The sequence below is a fragment of the Tamandua tetradactyla genome, chromosome 9 (assembly GCF_023851605.1).
Source record: "Tamandua tetradactyla isolate mTamTet1 chromosome 9, mTamTet1.pri, whole genome shotgun sequence".
NCBI lineage: Eukaryota > Metazoa > Chordata > Mammalia > Pilosa > Myrmecophagidae > Tamandua > Tamandua tetradactyla.
The window spans coordinates 28,848,474-28,868,291 of record NC_135335.1 but is presented as its reverse complement, the minus strand read 5'-3'; the positions used below and the strand labels follow the sequence as shown (position 1 = coordinate 28,868,291).

The following is a 19,818-nucleotide window of genomic DNA, read 5'->3' as shown; positions in this document are numbered from 1 at the left end:
TTGGGGGGAAGGAAGGTGGGCAAAGCCAAGGCCAGAGATTTGGCAGCTTGCCTGAATTTTATACTGATAGCGAAAGATCAAGCTAGGATTTGATCCGAGTCTGTAGCTGCAAGGCTGTGGGTTTGAGCCTGGGGAACGGGTCCCAGTGTCATCAAGCCAAGGATACCCCAGCAGGAGCCCCTGGAAGCTGGCATGAGCCAGTGCCGTGCAGAGAGCTTCAGCCTGATGTGGGTGACGGGGCTGCTCACTGGGTTCCAGGAAGACATCTGGGTGGGGCAGACTGGGGAAAGGCCACAAATGGGGTTGGTGGTATTTCTGGGCCTAGAAAAAGGCCCACTTTCTGAGCTCTGCCCAAGACGGCCACCCAAAGTCCACCTCATCTTCCCTGCTACAGGCTTGGGCCACAAGGCGAGCTGAGAACTCCTAGAGACAGAGAGACCCAAGTGTGCTAGTTTGCTAGCTGCCAGAATGCAATATACCAGAAATGGAATAGCTTTTAAAAAAGGGGAATTTAATAAGTTGCTAGTTTATAGTTCTAAGGCTGAGAAAATGTCCCAATTAAGCAAGTCTATAAAAATGTCCAAATTAAGGCACCAACAAGAGGTTACCTTCACTCATGAAAGACCGATGAAGTTCAGGATTTCTCTCTCAACTGGAAAGGCACATGGCGAACATGGCGATGTCTCCTAACTTGCTCTCCAGGCTTCTTGTTTCATGAAGCTCCCCCAGGGGCATTATCCTGCATCTCCCAAGGTCATTGGCTGGTGGACTCTGTAGCGCTCCTGTCTCTGCTGTTCTTATCATTCTCCACCTTTCTCCAAAAGGCTTCCTCTTTTAAAGGATTCCAGTAACGTATTCAAGACCCACCTGGAATGAGTGGAGTCACATCTTCCTCTATTCAAAAGTTAATACCCCGAATTGGGTGAGTCACATCTCAGGGGAGATAACCTGATCTGGTTTCCAACCAATAGTACTGAATAGGGATTCTAAGAAACTGTTGCTCCCACAGGATGAATTAGGATTAAAACATGGCTTTTCTAAGGTACATAAATCCTTTCAAACCAGCACACCAAGCATTAGGGTTATGCTGATGACCTGAGAAACAGGTGAGAAAGAGGATGGAGCCAAGGGCTCAGGCCTCTGTGCTCTAGTCTGGGACTGCCCTGGGAGGGACAGCAGGCACAGCCCCAGCCCCACCGCCCAGAGCTGGGCTGTTCAATGCAGCCACCACTTGTCACAGGTGTCTATTTAACTTTAAAAAAAAATTGTGGCAACATATATTTAACAGCATTTCCCATTTTAATCATTTCTAAGTATACAATTCAGTGGAATCAATTTCATTCACAATGTTGGGCTGCCTCATCACTATCGATTGCCTAAACTTTTTCACCACCCCAAACAAACTGCACCTATTGAGCAATGACTCCTGTTTCCCTCATCCTCAAGCCCCTGGTAACCTCTGATTTACTTTGACTCTGAATTTGACTCTTCTAGATATTTCCCTTATGTGGAATATCTGTCTTTTTTGTGTCTGACTTCTTCACTCAATGTGATGTTTTTAAGTTTCATCCATGCTGTAGCATGTACTGGGTCACCATTCTTTTGTATTGTTGAATAATATTCCATGGCATGATATACCACATTTTGTTTATCCATTCATCCATTGATGGGCACTTGGGTTGCCTCCACCTTTTTATCATATGCATCAGATCTTCACTCCTTTTTACAGCTGAATAATATTCCATTGCATGTATAGACCACATATTGTTTATATATATATTCGTTGGCCAATGGACACTTGGGTTGCTTTCACCTTTTGGCTATTGTGAATACTGCTGCTATGAATATCAGCATACAGATATTTAAATTTGTTGAATTGAATGCAAAAAGTAAAACAAGTTCCGTTCTGCAGTCATGCTTGCTCTATCCATTGCTGTGCGAGGCTTGTAGCTACCCTATTGGACACGACAGATGCAGGATCTTTCCATCACTGCAGGCAGTTTTATTGGAAAGTGCTGGTCCAAGGAGAGAGGAGGACCCCCTGCTTCCCACCTGGGCTCCTGCCACGAGAACCCAGTCCCAGAAGCCTGCAGAGCTGCACGGACAAGGAGTTCTGTGCTGCCCCGTGGGATCTCACCTGCCACCTCCGGGGGCTGCAGCTGTCGCTATGGTCTTAGCAAGGTGTTAAGGTAACGTGTCGGCACATGACTGCTAAGGCTACAGATATACCTCAGAGGTATTGCAGTTTCCTCTCCAGATCACTGCCACAAACCACATATAGCAATAAAGCAAGTCATGAATTTTTTGGTTTCCCAATGAATATAAAAGTTACATCCACACTGTACTGTAGTCTATTAAGGGCGCAATAACATTATGTCTAAAGGCCTTAATGAAAATATGACAGAGACATGCAGCAAGAACATGCTATTAGAAAAATGGCACCAATAAACCCGCTTGACACAGGGTGTGTTAGTTAGATTCATTTGTCAACTTGGCCAGGTGAGCATACCTAATCTTGTTGCTGCCGACATAAGCCAACGGTACGTGAACCTCATCTGTTGCCAATTACATCTGCAGTCGGCTAGGAGGCGTGTCTGCTGCAATGAGTGACGTTTGACTTAATTGGCTGGTGCTTAAATGAGAGAACGCAATGTAGCACAGCCTAAGCAGCTTAGCATTCCTCATCTCAGCACTTGCAGCTCAGCCCAGGCATTTGGAGGTGCAGAAAGAAGTAACCCCGGGGAAAGTTGTTGGAACCCAGGGGCCTGGAGAGAAGACCAGCAGAGACCATCCTGTGCCTTCCATGTAAGAAAGAACATCAGTGGAAAGTTAGCTGCCTTTCCTCTGAAGAACCAACAAAATAAATCCCCTTTTATTAAAAGCCAATCTGTCTCTGGTGTGTTGCATTCCAGCAGCTAGTAAACTAGAACACAGGGTTACCACAAAATTTCAATTTGTAAAAACACAGTATCTGTGAATGCAATAATGCAAAGTCAATGAAATGAGATAGGTTTGTACAGTGAAAGCACATTACAATAAGCAGTTGGAGGGTAAGGATCTGGCAGTTTGATAACACATGAAACACCAGTGGTGAGATCTTAACCCAGTCTCAACCTGAATTCACTTTATATTCACCTGGGGTACATTAAAAATGCAGAGCCACTCATATACTGCTGGTGAACATGTAAAATTGTACAGACTGGAAAATAGCTTGGCAGTTCCTCTTAAAACTAAAATGGATTTACCCTCTGACCCAGCAAGTGTACTTTCAGGCATTTACCCTGGACAAATGAAAACTTATTTTCATGCAGGACATTGCATACGAATTGTGCAGCAGTTTTATTTGTAAGCACTAAAAAAAATGGTATTCAGCCAAATGCCCTTCAATAGGCTACGTTTGTTTCTAAACAAACTGTGGTACTTACGGTGGAATACTATTCAGCAATGAAAAGGAACGAAGGTCTGATGAAGACAGCAACTTGGACGGATCTCAAGAAAATGATGCTGGGTACAAGAAGCCCATCTCAAAAGGCTACGTACCCAGCAACACCAGTACTCAGTATATACCCAGAAGAGCTGAAAGCAGTGACACAAACAGACATTTGCCCGCCAACGTTCATAGCAGCATTATTCACAGTTGCAAAAATATGGAAACAATCCAAGTACCCATCGACTGATGAATGAATAAACAAAATGTGGTATATACCTATGAGATAATATTATGTGGCAGTTAGAAGAAATGAAGCACATGACAACGTGGCTAAAACATGAAGACATAATGTTGAGTGAAATAAGCCAGACACAAAGATTCTGTACCATTTTGCGAATAGGAACCTACTGGGAAATGTAAACTCAAGAGACCTATAATGTAAACTATAAGAATGTGGTATATAGGAGAGCGAGAGATAGAAGCTAGAGAAGGGGGAATGGCTACCTGATCTGTACAGACTAGTTAACAAGATTGAATTTAAAAGTATGGGAATGGATAGAGGTGATGGTAATGCATTAGTGGGTGTTTAAGTAGTAGTGTCATATTGAAAGAGGCAGAGCCATGTGCCTCACCAATTAGTACTACAAATATAAATAAGTTCTTGAATAAAAAAATAAAGAAATAATAAAATTGTATTTACCTTAAAATACTACCTGATTCTATTTATAAAACATTCATAAAATAACATAATCACAGAGACAAAAGTAGAGTAAGAGTTGCCAGGGGTTAAGATTAGGAGATGATGGGTTTAGCAGCAGAAGGAAGAAGTTTCTTGGTGGTGGTACATTTAAGTATCTTAACTAGGTGCTGGTTGCCTGAAGCTACGTCTGATAAAATTGCAGAGCCTGACACACACACACACACACACACACACACACACACACACACACACACAAGTGCATGTATAACCGATGTCATCTGAATAGCTCTCTAGGTTGTACCAATGTCAATTTTACAGTTGTGATCATTGGTCTAAAGTTATGTGAGTTTTTCCCACTGAGAGAGGCTGGGGGAAAGGTGCATTTCTTTCCATTTCCCTGTGAATCTATAATTATTTCAAAATAAAAATTAACATCACCGAAAGCACCACCCCAAGGAATCAGAACACTGGGTGGTGTCTGTGGCAGTTCTGTATTGCCGAGATAATGCTGTGTTCACAAGGAGCCGTCCCAAACCACCGTGTGCTCGTGCTCCCGAGTCTGTGGGCCAGCTGGGTGCTTTCCCTGCCTGGGCCCACCTGGGTCACTCCTAGTGGACCGTGCATTTGCTGTCAGCTGCCAGGTCCACTGGGGCTGGCTGGGCTGGGGTGGTCCCACCTGTCCTGCCCTGGCTTGTGCACGCAGAGGCTGGGCAGGGCTCCAAAAAAAGAGTGAACGCGTGCTGGGCCCCCTGAGGCTTGGATTGGGGTTGTCACAGAGGGGACATCCACTCCCTTCTATGACCAAAGCAAGTCTGAGGGCCCGCCCAGGTCCGAGAAGTGGGGACACAAACTCCGCCTGTGGATGAGAGAGAGAATTTGGGTCATTGTGGCTATTTTACTGTTGCTCTTGATAGATATAAGCTTTTAGATCATTATTTTGATTGTCTGATGGATTGCAATGCCTCTTACACAAGGGGCAAATCCAGGTACTTTCAGTATTGGCAACACCCCCCACCCCGACTTCAGGGTCTTTGCAACAAGCAGGAAATGAGGAAGGGGCTGGGGGTGGGGGATGGAGTCACAGGCACAGGGCAGGGCAGCCAGCTGTGGCTCATCAGTGGAAATGACCTGGTTTTCCCAGGTTGCCCACATCCAAGGAGCACCTGGGCACCCTCTAAGTTCACACCTGTGGTCCTGATGTGGCCTGGACTATATTTTAAAGCCCCCTAGGTGCCACGAGGGTTGAACACCCTGCCCCAGGTAGCAAAGAGGCCTCTTATGCCAGCCTGGGACAGAGCCCTGTGCTCGACTGCAAGCTCCCGCTGCAGTGTCTCCAGGGCCCTTGTGGGTGGGAGGAAAAGAAGCAGGCTTCATGTCTGGCCTCCCAGTGAGGTGCTCCCTGGGTGTCCACTGGGCTCAGCGACCGGAACCTTGGACTCTAGCTCATCTCACAGTCCTGCAGGGTCTTCCAAGCAAAGCCAGTGGTTGTATCAACAGAGAACTCCTGCATGGAAGCCCCAGGCAACAGAAGGCCACTGGAGCTAGCGGGTGGGGAACGCTCCCATTGTGGGGGTGGGGAACCTTGACTTGAGGTTGCTGAGCATGTGGTCCTGTGGGCCTGGGGATCTGGCCCCACGGAGAGCAGAGCCCAGCAATGGGGAGAATCTGCTCATGGTGGGCGACAGTGGTGGTCTGGCTTTGTCTCCTGGCTGGCACACTGGAGACATGGTCCGGGGTGGGCACGAGCTGAGGACCAGGCAAGGAGGCAGAGGGTGGATGGAGTTCCAGAAACTACCGGGCTGCGCTTTGGGGGAGAAGGGGGTCGTTTCCACCATGCATGCTGATGAGTGGGTGGGGGTCATGCCGTCCTAATTTGGGATAAAAGGGAAGGGTAAACACCTTCCCTTTTGTGATGGACTCAGGATAAACTCACATAAAAGCACACACAAGTGCATGTGTAACTGGAGAATGGGATGGGGAGGAGAGGGGGGGCACTGGGCACAGGCCAGCATTACCCAGCCCTCACACTGCCCTGAGAGAGAGGTAGGTCCCCGCCGCTCTGCCCATTTTGCAGACAAGCATGGGGTTGGTTTGGAGAGAGGCTACTGACTGGCCCCAGTCCTGGTCCACGCATGGGTCCCTCCCACCACTTCCTCCAGCTCAGCTGGGAGCAAATCTCCTGGGCTCTGATACACCTCCTCCTGTTTCCTAGCCATGGCTGAAAGGTGCCTCAGAGCTTAACCTTGCTTCCTTCCTCGATGGACTCCAAGAACCCTAAGAAGTATCACCAGTGTAAGAAGGATAGGATCAAGGCTCAGGAGAGATTTGCCCAGAAGGTTCCATACAGGTACAAGACACCCAGCCCCCAATGGCCAAGTCTGGTCGCGGAACTCACTGGTACCCCCAGGACATAGGCTGGACCTGGGAGGAGGTCTCTCTGCTGGGAAATCAGCTGACAGTCTGGGATCTGCCTTCTTTCCCAACCCCCCACCCCCCACATCCCAACCCAAGTTGAGGGATCTCTAGATAGATGCCTGGGATTCCTGGGCCTTCTCTGTGTCTGGACTGGATGCCGTGAGTCCGGGCCTCTTGTAACTTGCCTCTTCCTGGGACAGTGATTCTCTCATTGGACTCACCCGAGGAGTTGGTCTCATAAAATTAAAATAATTTCAAACTTACAGGACAGTTGCAAAAATAATACAAAACCCATATAGAGAACTCAAAAAGCCCCTCCCCCCAGATACCCATACCCACTGTTTCCATTTGCTAAAGCTGCCGAAATGCAATATACCAGAAATGGATTGGCTTTTATAAAGGAAATTTATTAGGTTATAAATTTATAGCTCAAGGCCATGAAAATGTCCAAGTTTAAGGCATCAGCAAGAGGATAACTTCTCAGAGGAAAGGCAGCTGGCATCCAGGCCCCTCTGTCATATGGGAAGGCACATGGTGACGTCTGTTGTCCTCCCCTGGGTAGGTTTCAAAATGGCTCCTCAGCTCCTGCGGGTCCTTCTGGCTTCTCCTGGGGCTCTCTGAAAGGACTCCAGCAAGCTGAGTAAGACCCACTTTAAGTGGGCGGGGTCACATCTCCATGGAAACAACTTAATCACAAGGTCCCACCCACAATGGGTCTGCCCCCACAAGATCAGATTAGAACAACATGGCTTTTCTGGGGTACAAACCGACTCAAACCAGCACACCCCCAACATCTTGCCACATTTGCCATATAATTTTTCTTTCTTTCCTTCCTTCCTTCCTTCTTTCTTTCTCTCTCTCCCTTCCTCCCTTCCTTCCTCTCTCCCTCCCTTCTTTTATCTAATTATCTATCTACCTATCCATCTATCACCAATCTATCTGTATTTACCCATCCATCCATCCATCCATCCATCCATCTCTATATATCTAGCTTCTAAACATTTGAGAATAGGTTGATTACATCATTTACTACTTGGAACATTTAATAAGTCTATGTCCATTTTCTAAAAACAAGGATATTCACTTATTTAACCACCTTAAGCACAGTGATCAAATTTTAAGAATTTAATATTGTTATGAAGTTTTCAGTCTATACTCCAATTTTTTAATATATCCCAATAATGTTCTTCTGCGCATTTTCTCCTCCATTATTAGATTCCATCCAGAATCATGTATTGTATTTGATTGTCATTGTCTCTAGTTGCTCATTCTTTTTTGAATTGTGGAAACACATATAAAACAAACTTGCCCATCCAACCACTTGAAGAGTATTTTTATAAACACCTACCCACCCACCCCTCCCCAAGAATCAGATGTAATTGGTCTGGGTTGGTGTCAGTAGTTGCAAAGCTTCCCAGTGATTATGAACCAGCAGAGAGCAACAGGCCAGGCAGTGTCCCAGTTACAAAACCCCTTGCCCTATCAGGACCGGGAACTGGTGCCCACAGTGGAGCCTGCCCCTTGTAGTGAAGTACTATGGGCCTAGATAAAATGTCACTCCATTGGAGGGGTCTCACTTCCTGCATGTCTGCTTAGAGGGAGGGGAAGGCCAGGGGGCAGTAGGTGGGGAGTAGAGTGCTGCAGTGGACCAAAAGAGCTATAGAGTGGGGGTGGGGGGACAGTCAGGGACAAAGTGGGGGATCTCCTCAAGCCTGGAGCCCCCCGCCAGACACTGCCTGATGATAGAAGCCTTACCTGGTTAGGATAGAAGCTCCACCTTGTCAATATAGAAGCCCTATCTGGTGAAGAGTGGAGCCCCACCTGCTTGATAGAACCCCCACCTTGCCAATATAGAGGCTCCACCTGGTCAATAGAAGCCCCACCTGGCCAATATAGAGGCCCCACCTGGTGAAGAGTGGAGCCCCACCTAGTCAATAGAAGCCCCACCTGGCCAATATAGAGACCCCACCTGGGCAAGATAGAAGGCCTGCCTTGTCAAGAGGAGACAGATACATTTGATTCCATTCAAGTCAAGTATTTCCATTCATTAAAAGATGCCACCAAGGAAGAGAGAAGGCAAGACCCAGAGTGGAATGAGACATTAGTCACACACTTAACTGAAGGCTCATATCCAGAGAACTACTAAGGTCAGTAAGGAAAGACAGGGTATTTTTATAAACATCTATCCACCCCCCAGGGAGGAATGGGCAACCCCTTCCTGCCTGAAATCCCTTGGAAGGGGTCTGCCTCATCAAGCCTCTAGGGAAATGCCAGTAAAACCACTGTCCACCTAGTCAGTTGGCAGGAAGGGAAAGGTTGACCACACTGAGCCTGGGTGAGGGTGTAGGGCATCTTGTCTCCCTGGAGACACATTATAGTGTCCTCCTCTTCTGGAATTCAGTTTTGTGGTCTTTAGACATGCATGTCCTTTGACCTTGCAGTTGTCCTCTGATGCTCACCCCCCCTCCCCCCAAATAGCAGTGTTGCTCCCCAGGGCCATGACCTGGACATGGCCATGTGTGTGCAGCATGCTGGAATGGATGCATAAATGTGGCCGTCTTCATTCCTGGGAGCCCATGGGTCAACTCTGGACACTGAGTGGCTGCCCTGGGTGCCAATCGCTGCTGCTCTGATGAGGCCTCTGAAGAGCTCAGGCCTTGCAGATGTCTGCACCCCTTATTTCTGCCCCCACTGCCCTGGCAGCCCCTCTCCAAGCACCCTGATCCTCCCGCAGCAACCTCCCCTGCCCGGGATCTACTCTGCTCCTTCACTTTAATGGGGAGCTAAGCCAACCGGGGGAGGGGTGCCAGGCACCTCTCAGGCCAGGCTGCTGTGAGCAAAACCTCCCAGAGCCCACCGCCTCCAAGCTGTGCACCTGCGGCTGGGCAGGATGTACACCTGTCCTCATCCTCACCTTGAGAGGTGCAACGGATGGCCTTGTACCCTTAACTTGTCACCATGCTGCAGCCATTGTGATGAGGCCAGATGTAACTAATGGGTGCTCTGTGGTATATGGCCTTTGGATTAAAACTTGGGGTTCTGGGGGCCCTCGGGGATAGGATATTTGTTTGCAGTGGCTCAGAGTGTAGTTCTGGAGTCACTTGCCTGGGCTCAGGCCCAGCTCCACCTCTTTCTAGCATGTGACCTTGGACAAGGCCGTTGACCTCTCTGTGCCTCAATTTCCTCATCTGTAACATGGGGGCAGCGACACCTGCTTCACACCATGGTTGTGAGCTGATATATGGGCTAACATTTGTAAAGCGCTTAGAAAGGTCCCTGGCAGATACAAATTCCCGGTTGAAGGAGAGCCATGTTTATGAGGCTGATGGCTGCAGGCCGTCCATGGTGCCAGCCACGGGCCTGTTGTAGGTTCACGTGGCTGATGGAACCCAACTCAAAGCTGCTGCAGCCCTGGGAGGTCTTGAATATTCACAGCTCGCTGAAGGAGCAGCTGCCCCTGCAGAAGATGCTGGTGCCGACACGGTCCATTCCAGTCCGAGGGTGAGTCCCCCATGTTGAGCGGGGCCGGCCCTGCAGCATGGCCAGGGCTTCTGGGCTCAGGGTTGGGAGAGCCACCACCCCTGTCTCCCCCCACCTCCCCCAGACCACGCACACAGCCAGGCCTTTGGTCCAAACTGCAGAGCATCCTCTCAGCATGTTCCACTTGGGGGCCGAGGAAACTGAGGCCAGGATTGGGGATAAGGTGCAATGGTGTTTCCCACGGCAGAGCAGCTTCTGGGTGAGAATGCATGGGCCTCCCGTGTGAAAATGGCCCCTTGTTGCCCAGGTAGGGAAACAGGCCTGGAAGGGGCAGGAGCTTAGCTGGACTCCTTCCACATGTCAGAGGCGCGGAAGGAGAGCCAGTGGGTTTGGGGGTCCTTGGGGCAGCCTCCATGATAGTGCTGCACTGATGGTGGAAACGCTGGCAGAGAAGAGTCTGAGAGTCCCAAGGACCGAGCAGACTCCCACCTCCACCAGGCACGCCCACATGCACACACACGGCCCCATACGCTGGGGTGGGGCACACGGCAAGACGCCTTCAGGCACCCGGACCCAGACACAGTTGGAAAGACCCACACACAGAAACTAAAGACATACAGATAAATGTGCTCACTTCTAAACAGACAAATAAAGAAACAGAGATTCAGATCAAGGCTGTTATCCGGTCATTGCAAACTGGGATGGTGAAACCGACTGCTAACAAATTAAAGACCTTCCACTGACAATTTGGTAAAGCCCCAGCCTCTGATAGTACCCCCGCCCCACCTTACTTGCCTTGGTCCCCACCCCCTTACTTTGCAATTATCTAGGAAGGAAAGAGTTAACACTGGGCATAACTGGGGGCTAAGGGCATTATCTATTCCCATTGGCTAATATCCATTGTTGAATGACACACCTTTGAACAGTCACAAAGATCATGTCTGAAAAGCGCACCCAGAGAAACAATATAAACTCACGAACAGATGCAGACACCTCAGACAGGAACACAGACACACACGTGGCAACACTGGAAAGCACACTTAAACCTGGTATGCACTCAGCCCTGCTGCCTTGCTCTCAGGCCTCCTGGCCTCTCCATGGTAGGCAGTGAGGAATGGGTGGGGACAGAGGGCCCAGGCTGGGTGGTAGTCCCTGGATCTCATTCCACTTTTGCCTAGGGGATCAGCTGAGCAGGTTGTTTGCAAATGCAATAGGGACTGTAGGAGGCAGTGGGTTCCTCAGAGGGCTTTGAACGTAGATGTGCAGAGGTAGAGGCAGGCAAAGGGAACCAAGCAAGAGCAGGGCAGCACCCAGGACCCAGCAATATGGCTTGCCCAGGGCCAGAAGGCTTGGGGTATGTTTCCCACCCCTAGACCTGTGAGCTCAGGAGTGGGCATGCGGCTATGTAACAAGACTGTGGGGAGCAGGGGAAGAGGTGTACCCCTGTCCTCTCCTCTCCCCCTATCAGAGGGCCAGAGGCCAGGGTGATACAGACCTGGGGCATGACAGGGCAGGTAAGAATGGAGAAGGGAGGCATACAGAGAAAAACTGGCTCAGGGAAGGGGAGGAAAAGGGAAGCATGGCGGTGGGGTGAGGAGCAGAGACCTTGCAGATGCTCCAGGCGGTGAGACGGCATGTGCAAATGTCCTGAGGTGAGAGAATACTGACCCACTGGGGGAATTTGAAGTGCTATTTCTCAGGACGACTGAGATAGGGGAAAGGCAGGGGCCTAGAGCACTGAGGGTGGTTAAATGCCAGCTTTGAGGCCTGGGAAGCAGGAGGGTGGGGAGACCAGACCCGCGACCTGCATTTATGTTAGAGAAGACGGATTAGGGCAGGTGGTCTGCAGGCCAGGGAGAGGTGCATGAGTGTACGGTCATGTGGGGCGGTGGCCGTGATTTAGGGAGGAGCACCTACCAGCGGGCGCTCAGATGCATATGGTTAGGGACGGCAGGGCTCGGGGACCATGTGAAGATGGGGGCTTAGGAGGCATTGAGGGGTCCTGCAAGATTTCTGCTCGGACATCTGGGTGGATGGTGGTGACCTGCGGATATTGGGTTATCCTTGGGCAGCAGTAGGCTCTGTGCGGGTGGGGCCCGAGGGAGGTCAGCTGGAGCAGAGATCCCGGTTAAGGCCCCGGGTCGGAAGGGCCTCAGAGGGTCAGGACTACTGAGGGCCAGCCAGCAAGCTCTGTTTGACTCCCATTTAGGCTCGGGTCTCCAGATTTCACAGCGCTGCCGAGTCCTTGCCTGCCTCCGCCAACCAGCAGCCCTTGGGAGATGAAGTTGCTGCGTCAACGATTCCCGGGGCAAGGAGCCCAGGTACTGCCCCTCCGTCACACCAGCGCCCAAAGCCCTGCGAGGGACGAGGTGCTGGAACCCTCCAGAGGCCACTCCTAGACCCTTGGCCTGCTTTGGACTCCACTGCAGGGCAAGGGGGCCAGGCTTTATGGCCGTCTCAGACTAGGAACCATCGGGATCCCCAGGAACCAGCACCCACTAATAAACTGTTCGCCCAAGACCCAGGTTCAAACACCACATCCAGCTGGACTCATCAGTTTGCCTTTTGGGACCTTCCCACGTTCTCATCCCCAGAATGGGCGACAAAATTGTATCTTGCAGGGTTTGTGTGAGGGCTAAAAGAGAGTGGGGACCTCCCTCCTGGGAATGTATCCCAAAGATATGCTCACACATGTAAGTAAAGATATTTGGACAAAGATATGTGACTTAGGTTCTTGGGGCTGCTGTACAAATAACCACAAACCGTGTGGCTTAAAACCACAGGAAGTAATCGTCTCATGGTTCTGGAGGTCAGAAGTCTGAAATCCAGGTGTCAGCACGTTCCCTCCAAAACCTGAAGGGCAGACACTTTCCTTGCCTGCTCCAGCTTCAGGTTGTTTGCTGGCAACCTTCGGAGTCCCTTGGCTTGCTCGCAGCTGCTGCATGCCAGCCCCTGCCTCCGTATCCTCAGGACCTTCTCTCCTGACTCCATCTTCACTTGGCCTTTTTTCTGGTATCTGTCTGTGTGTCCAAATTTCTCTTTATACTGACATCAGTCATATGGGATTTGGGCTCACCCTAATCCAGTGTGGCCTCACATTACTACAACTTCAAAGACCCTATTTCCAAAAAAGCTCACGTTCACAGGACCAGGGGTTGAGACTTGAACATGCCTATTTCGGGGGTGGGGAGTGGGGCGGCACAATTCAACCCATAATCCTCATTCCAGTGCTGTTGGAAACAGCAAAAGATTGGAAACCACCAAAAAGGCCATTAACAGGGGCTGTTTAACCCCTACTGCAGCCACACCCTGAAATTCCAGGTAACTATTAAAACGAAGGAGCAGTTCTTTATGTGCTGATATGGAACAATCTAGAAAGATATATTCAGGTTTTTTTTTTAAAAGTGCAGCAGAAGCGTATATCTAATTCACTACTGTTTCGTGTAGTTGGAAAATGGTGTGTGTGTGTGTGTACACACCTGCGGATGTGTATATATATGTGTGTGCGTTCATGTGTGTGTGTGAGCAACAGGTAACAAAGGCTGCCTTTGGCAATGAGAATGAGGGGCCTGGGCACAGGACCAGGAGGACGCACACCACTTTCTAAAATGTTAATACATGGATATAATACCCTAGGGTTCATGCATTACAAATGCAGCAAATAATTTACAGGGAAGTGGTGTGAGATAAAACAGGTACACTCATATCCTGCTGAAAAATTAGAAATTAGATCCCTCTGGAATGCATGCTAAGCACACCATGTAGCAGAACGCCTGCTGAAAATTTAAGAGTTTTTTTGTTTACTCTTTGTTCTACAAAGAGGGGAATAGAAAGTCACCTTGGAGGGCCTTGGGGTAGGGCAAATACAATTTGGGACACTAAATGTATTCCTTTGCCTGGAGGAGAGGGCATTGGGGACTCTGGAGAGGATAGTGGGTAGCTGTGTTTAGGGGGTGGACAAGCAGCTGCCTTATCCCAGAAAGTAGAGGATGTGAGGTCCGTTGGGATTAGAGGGTTGAACAGGAGCCCCCACCCTGGCCCTGGGGGAGGTAAAGGGGACAGCTGTTCCCAGCTGGCAAAAGGCAGACACCGAAATCAGTGCACAATGGTGCTTGTCTTATGTACTGTTTTGAAACTGTTGTGTACCCCAGAAAAGCCAAGTTCTTCAATCCTGACTCAAAACTGTTGGGTGTGATTTTTTGATTGTTATTTCCATGGAGATGGGACCCACCCAATTGTGGGTGGGACCTGCTGATTAGATGGTTTCCATGGAGATGCATCTCCACTCATTCAAGGTGGGATGTTATTGGAGTCCTTTAAAAGGAAACCATTTTGGAAAAACCTTCAGAGCTGACACAAAGAGAGACATCTGGAGATGCAGAAAGAAAAAGCCCCTGAGGAAAGTTATTCGAAACCAGAAGCCAAAGGACCAGCAGATGCCAGGCACGTGCCTTCACAGTTCAGCCTTTTTTGAGTCAAGGTATCTCTTCCTGGATGCCTTAGTTTGGATATTTTTATGGACTTAGAACTGTCAGCTTGCAATTTAATAAATTCCCTTTTTAAAAGCTGCTCCATTTCTGGTATATTGCATTCCAGCAGCATTTAGCAAATGAAAACATCTTACTTTCACAGCCGCTATGACAAACACTATACAATGGGTTGGTTCAAACAACAGGAATTTATTGGCTTACCACTTCTGAGGCTAGAAGGCTTGCATCTTCCTAGGGTCAGTAGCTTCTGGCTGCCAACAAACCTTGGGGTTCCTTGGCTTTCGTGTCACATGGCAATGTCCTCTCCTTTCTCTTCCAGGTTTGTTGAATTTTGGCTTCTGTCTTCCCCCTGGGCTCTCTGTCTCTGTCTGAATTTATTCTTGTACCTCTAGTAGTTTGGATTAAGCCCTTCCTCGTTCAGTTGTGTCACACATCTTCAAGAGGTCTTACTTACAGTGAGTTCTCATCACAGGAATGGGGATTAAGAACAATAAACATGTCTAAATTGGCATGCAAAATTCAAGCCATCTTGGTGCTCCTGGGAATTGGGTGCAAAAGATCACCAGGATACAGGACCCCTGGAGGCCCCAGCACCCTTCTCCAAGGAAGAGCACGGAGGCCTGGGTGGGGAGCAGGCTCACAGCAGCCCAGACTCAGACGCTGTGTGTGACGGTGGAGGCCCAGCTCCCAGCGGCAGCTCCTCATTCTGTGAGGCACAGACAGCCCCAGGGTCCTCTCCTCTTGGGGTCAGAGCCAGGCTTGTCTCCATTTGGATTGCCTAGGCCTGAAGGAGTTTTACCCCAATGTTGAGAATTATGTAATATTTGATCCATGCAAAAGAATCCAGTGACATATGTGTGTATGACACAGGATAATAAAGAATGGAGATGTGAGCTTGGGAAGCAGACTCTTCCAAGAGTTTTCCACCTGCTCAACCCTCTGCTTCCCCCAGAGGCCACCACATCCCTCTCTCCCATTTTTTAAAACTTTTTTTTTACATGGGCAGACACCGGGAAATCGAACCTGGGTCCTCTGGCATGGCAGGCAAGCATTCTTGCCTGCTGAGCCACTGTGGCCCGCCCTTTTAAAACATTTTTATTATAAAATATAACATATATATATATACACACACACACACACAGAACAATGAAGGAAAAAAGCAACATCTTGAAGATGTTAATTTTCAAAGCACACTTCAAGTAGTTACAGAACAGATCCCAGAGTTTGTCATGGGCTACCATTCTACCATCAGATTTTTTCCCCTCTAGCTGCTCCAAAACACTGGAGGCTAGAAGGAATATTAATATAGTGATTCAGGAGTCTTACTCCTTTGTTCAATCCCATTTTCTCCGTTATACCTCCTCCTTCTTCTCTTATCCCTCTCCAAATGTAGAGGGATCTTTTGGCAATGCCTGTTCTGACTTTTTCATGTTGAAGAAGGTGTATCAACACTAAAGGATGGGATATATAATCAATTGATAATCTTGGAAAGGCTGGTATCTCTGGGTTTCAGGATTGATCTGACCTAGGAACCTTCCAGGAGTTATAGGTTCCAGGAAAGCAAACTTTGCATGAAATCCTGATGTAGTCTCAGTTCAAGTCCTAGATGTTCTTAAGAGTCAACAGGAGTGGTGTTGGTTGGGGTTTAGCAAACCATGGCAATTAGCACTAGCTAACTGAAACTGAAGCTTGCATGAGAGTGACCTCCAGAATAGCCTCGTGACTTCATTTGAACTCTCCCAGCCACTGATACCATATTTTGTTACACTTCTTTTTCCCCTTTTGGTCAGGAAGGCATTGTGCATCCTACAGTGCCAGGGACAAACTTATTCCTAGAAGTCACACCCCATGTTGTCAGGGAGACATTTCACCACTGAGTGTCATGTCCCAAACAGTGGGGAGGGTAATAATTTTCCTTGCAGAGTTGGGCTTAGATTGAGAGGGGCAACCTTTGAGCAACAAAAGAGGTTCCTTGGAAGCAACTGCAGACTGATTGAGATTATGTGCTACCAAAAATTAGGTTTTAGACATAATAAACCTCTCTCCCTTTGGTCCCATGCAGTAGGTGAAGCTCTAGAGTGCATGCGTTGTCATCTTCTACTGTGTATTCTGATTTACCTTACACCCAGTTAGCCTAGCTTCATTTTAAACTCTAATTGAGGCCTGATCTCCGTTTCAGTTTCTTTAACTGTAATTGTATGTAGGCATGCTAACTTTCAGAGCTGTAGCACTCCCTTTCTGGGTTGTAGCTGTCACAGAGTTATTCAAAGTTCCAGGGAAATACCAGCTGATAAACATACCAGCTGAGCTCAGTGTCTCAGAATCTAGAAATACATTTACAACTTCAGACTAAGTTTGGTTGCTCTTAAGGGTTTATAATCTGACTCCAATTTTCTTATAAGTGTTTTCTGAAAGAGACCTTAGCATATCTGTTCTTTTGTTTCTGGGTTATTTTGCATAATACATCGTCCCTAGGTTTATTCAGGTCATTGCGTACCTCCTGACATTCCTCCGTTTGTAACTGCCCCATATCCCATCATATACATGTATCACAGTTTGTCATTCTGCTTCTCAGTCATTGTACCCTTTGGCTCCCTCCATCTATTGGGCATCAGGGATAATGTCCAAAATAAACAAGCCATGTCTTACGGTATCCTCACTTGGTTGTACGATCAGCAGTACTTTTAATTTTAGACAATTTTCATTGGTCCATAGCATCAAAGAACCGACAAACAGTGTCACCAACTATCAAATCAAACCTACCCCTGATCAGTTGTCCCTCCCTACCCCAATTAGTTGTCCCTGGTGGTACTGTGGTACTGTTGATGCCTTCCTGTTAACTATTGGCCATAGCATGCGTTTTTAGTTTTCCCCCATATCCCTCTAATATTGACTCTTTGTCCAATATGGAGCCTTTGAAATAGTTCATGTGAGATTTTATTTATAACTAGATTTAATCAGTGGGACACATGGCACTGTATGTCCCATTTCAATCATATTCACCTTCAGTGTGGTGATGTCACTTATGACCCTGCTAATTAGTTACCACTACTTCTATCCCTTCTCTTGCATTTAGGTTCAACTTCGTTAGTAGCCTTTTTCCCATCTCTAGCTTTTTTGTACCTGTAGGTCTGCTATATTCTAGTGTAACCTCTGAGATCACCTTTACCAGAGTCATAATAGTGAAATTATGCAGGATCTGTCCTTTTGTGTCTGGCTTATTTCACTCAGCTTTATATCCTCAAGGTTCATCCATACTGACACATGCTTCAGTACCTCATTTCCTTTCACTGCTGCGCGGTATTCCATCATGTGTATACACCACATCTTGTTTATCCACTACTCTGTTGATGGGCACTTGGATTGTTTCCATCTTTGAGCAATTGTGAAAAGTGTCACTGTGAGCACTGATGTGCAAATGTCTGTTCATGTCACTGCTTTCGATTCTTCTGGATATATACTGAGTACTGGTATTGCAACAAAGAAGGGCAACTTGATATTTAGTTTTCTGAAGAATTGCTGAACTGTTTCCACAGTGGCTTGCACCAATATACATTCCCACAAGCAGTGCATAAGTGTACCAATATCTCCACATCCTCACCAACATGTGTAATTTCCTGTTTGTTTAGTAGCAGGTGTGAGGTGGTATCTCATTGTAGTCTTGATCTGCATTTCCCTTATAGCTAAAGAAAATGAGCATCTCTTCATGTGCTTTTGTGCCATCTGTACTTGCTCTTCAGAAAAGTGTCTATTCATATTTTTAACCCATTTTATAGTTGGGTTTGTTCTTTTACCGTTGAACTGCATAATTTCTTTATGTAAACAGGATACCAAGCCTTTATCTAATATGTGGTTTCCAAACCTTGAGTTGGCTGCCTCTTCACCTTTCTGACAAAGTCCTTTGAGGCACTGAAGCTCTGGATCTTAAGGGGTTCCCATTTGTCTATTTTTTATTTCATTTCTTGTGCTTCAGGTGTAAAGTGTAAGAAGCTACCTCCTATTATTAGAACTTAAAGATGTTTCCTTGCATTTTCTTCTAGAAGTTTTATGGTACTGGTTCTTACATTTGGGTTCCCCCAGTATTTTTTAACAATACAATATTTGCTTTTTAAAAAGGTTGTATTATACTACGTACAACTTTCTTTTTCTACTCAACAGGAAATTCCAGAGACTAATAATGAAAGTTTATTTACAGCTATGTAATATTACACTGTAAATATACTATCATTTATCCATTGTCTTTCCAACAGACATTTGGGCCGTTTCTACTTTTTGTTATGGATGAAGCTGCTCCAAGTGTTTCTGTCCTCCGTTGCATGGGCACGTTTCTCCAGGAGACAAATAGCTGGTCGAGAATTCCGGAATGGGCACCGGGTCTGCTAACCCCACATTGCTTTCCAGAGTGGTGGTCCACTTGGCACTCTCACGAGCAGCTGGCTAAAGCTCCTTTGGCCCCATATTCTCACCAGCACTGCCTCTGATCCCAGGGTGCTAAGGAAAACATAGGAGTTGGGTAGGATTTCCTGTGATCCCAGCACATGGGAGCAAAACCAGTTGCGCTGTTTGTCGCAAAGTTTGTACTGGTTTCCCAAGTCCAAAGTCGTAAAAATGTGCATGGTCTTTAATTAATAACCCCTCTCTTGAGAGTTTATCTTAAAGACATACCATAAAGGGGAATAAAGGAATATCCATTGATCTCTGCCTTGTGCTGAGAGCTTGTAGTGCATAATATCCTCAGAGAAGACAATAAACCTTTCAGGAAGCTATACTTTGCTAAATTCTGCTACATGAGAAACAATCTAAGTGTTTGACAGTGGGTGGAGGGTAGCACTATTCCTCATGAAAAATTATTCTGTAAACATTAAAAATGATCATGCAGTGACCCATCTAGCAACAGGGGGCCTGTTTGCTGGGTGTGCGAGGGAAGCCATCTGTATCTGATTTGCTGTCCTGCTGAGAACACAATGACAGTAAAACACATATCAGCATATGGCAGAAGCCTTCCGGGACTTCTGGGGCTGGGACCGTGGATGCTTTTGTTTGTTAAAATCAGAACTCTTCCTTTGGAGCAGGGAGCCCTTAGATGTAGAATGGACCTATAGTGGAGCGCCCTCCTTTTAGAACAACGGGACAACATCTAACAAGACTGTAAAACCTGCGACCTCTGATTCTTTGATCTTCTTCTAGGGATTTATTCGACAGTCCTGCTCGCTGGCAAGATGACATGGGTACCAGAATATTCACGGCAGCGTTGTGACCGTAGAGGATGAAAATGAAACTGATTGCCCATTGCTTAGGGCCTA

General features: G+C 47.5%; 1 protein-coding gene across 2 annotated transcripts in view; it reads left to right on the top strand.

Annotated features, from left to right (window-relative positions):
* The window catches only part of C9H3orf22 (chromosome 9 C3orf22 homolog), a 20,538-nt gene extending 720 nt beyond the window's left edge, over positions 1–19,818 (top strand). The window contains exons 2-5 of one of the 2 annotated variants that reach the window (XM_077116307.1): positions 6,343–6,477; positions 9,915–10,046; positions 12,235–12,346; positions 19,703–19,818. In XM_077116307.1, coding sequence (XP_076972422.1) covers positions 6,389–6,477; positions 9,915–10,046; positions 12,235–12,346; positions 19,703–19,738 — 369 coding nt within the window. In that variant the 5' untranslated portion in view covers positions 6,343–6,388 and the 3' untranslated portion in view covers positions 19,739–19,818. Of the gene's footprint in view, positions 1–6,342; positions 6,478–9,914; positions 10,047–12,234; positions 12,738–19,702 lie in introns of those variants that run through there. The other variant, XM_077116305.1, reaches the window with a different exon arrangement.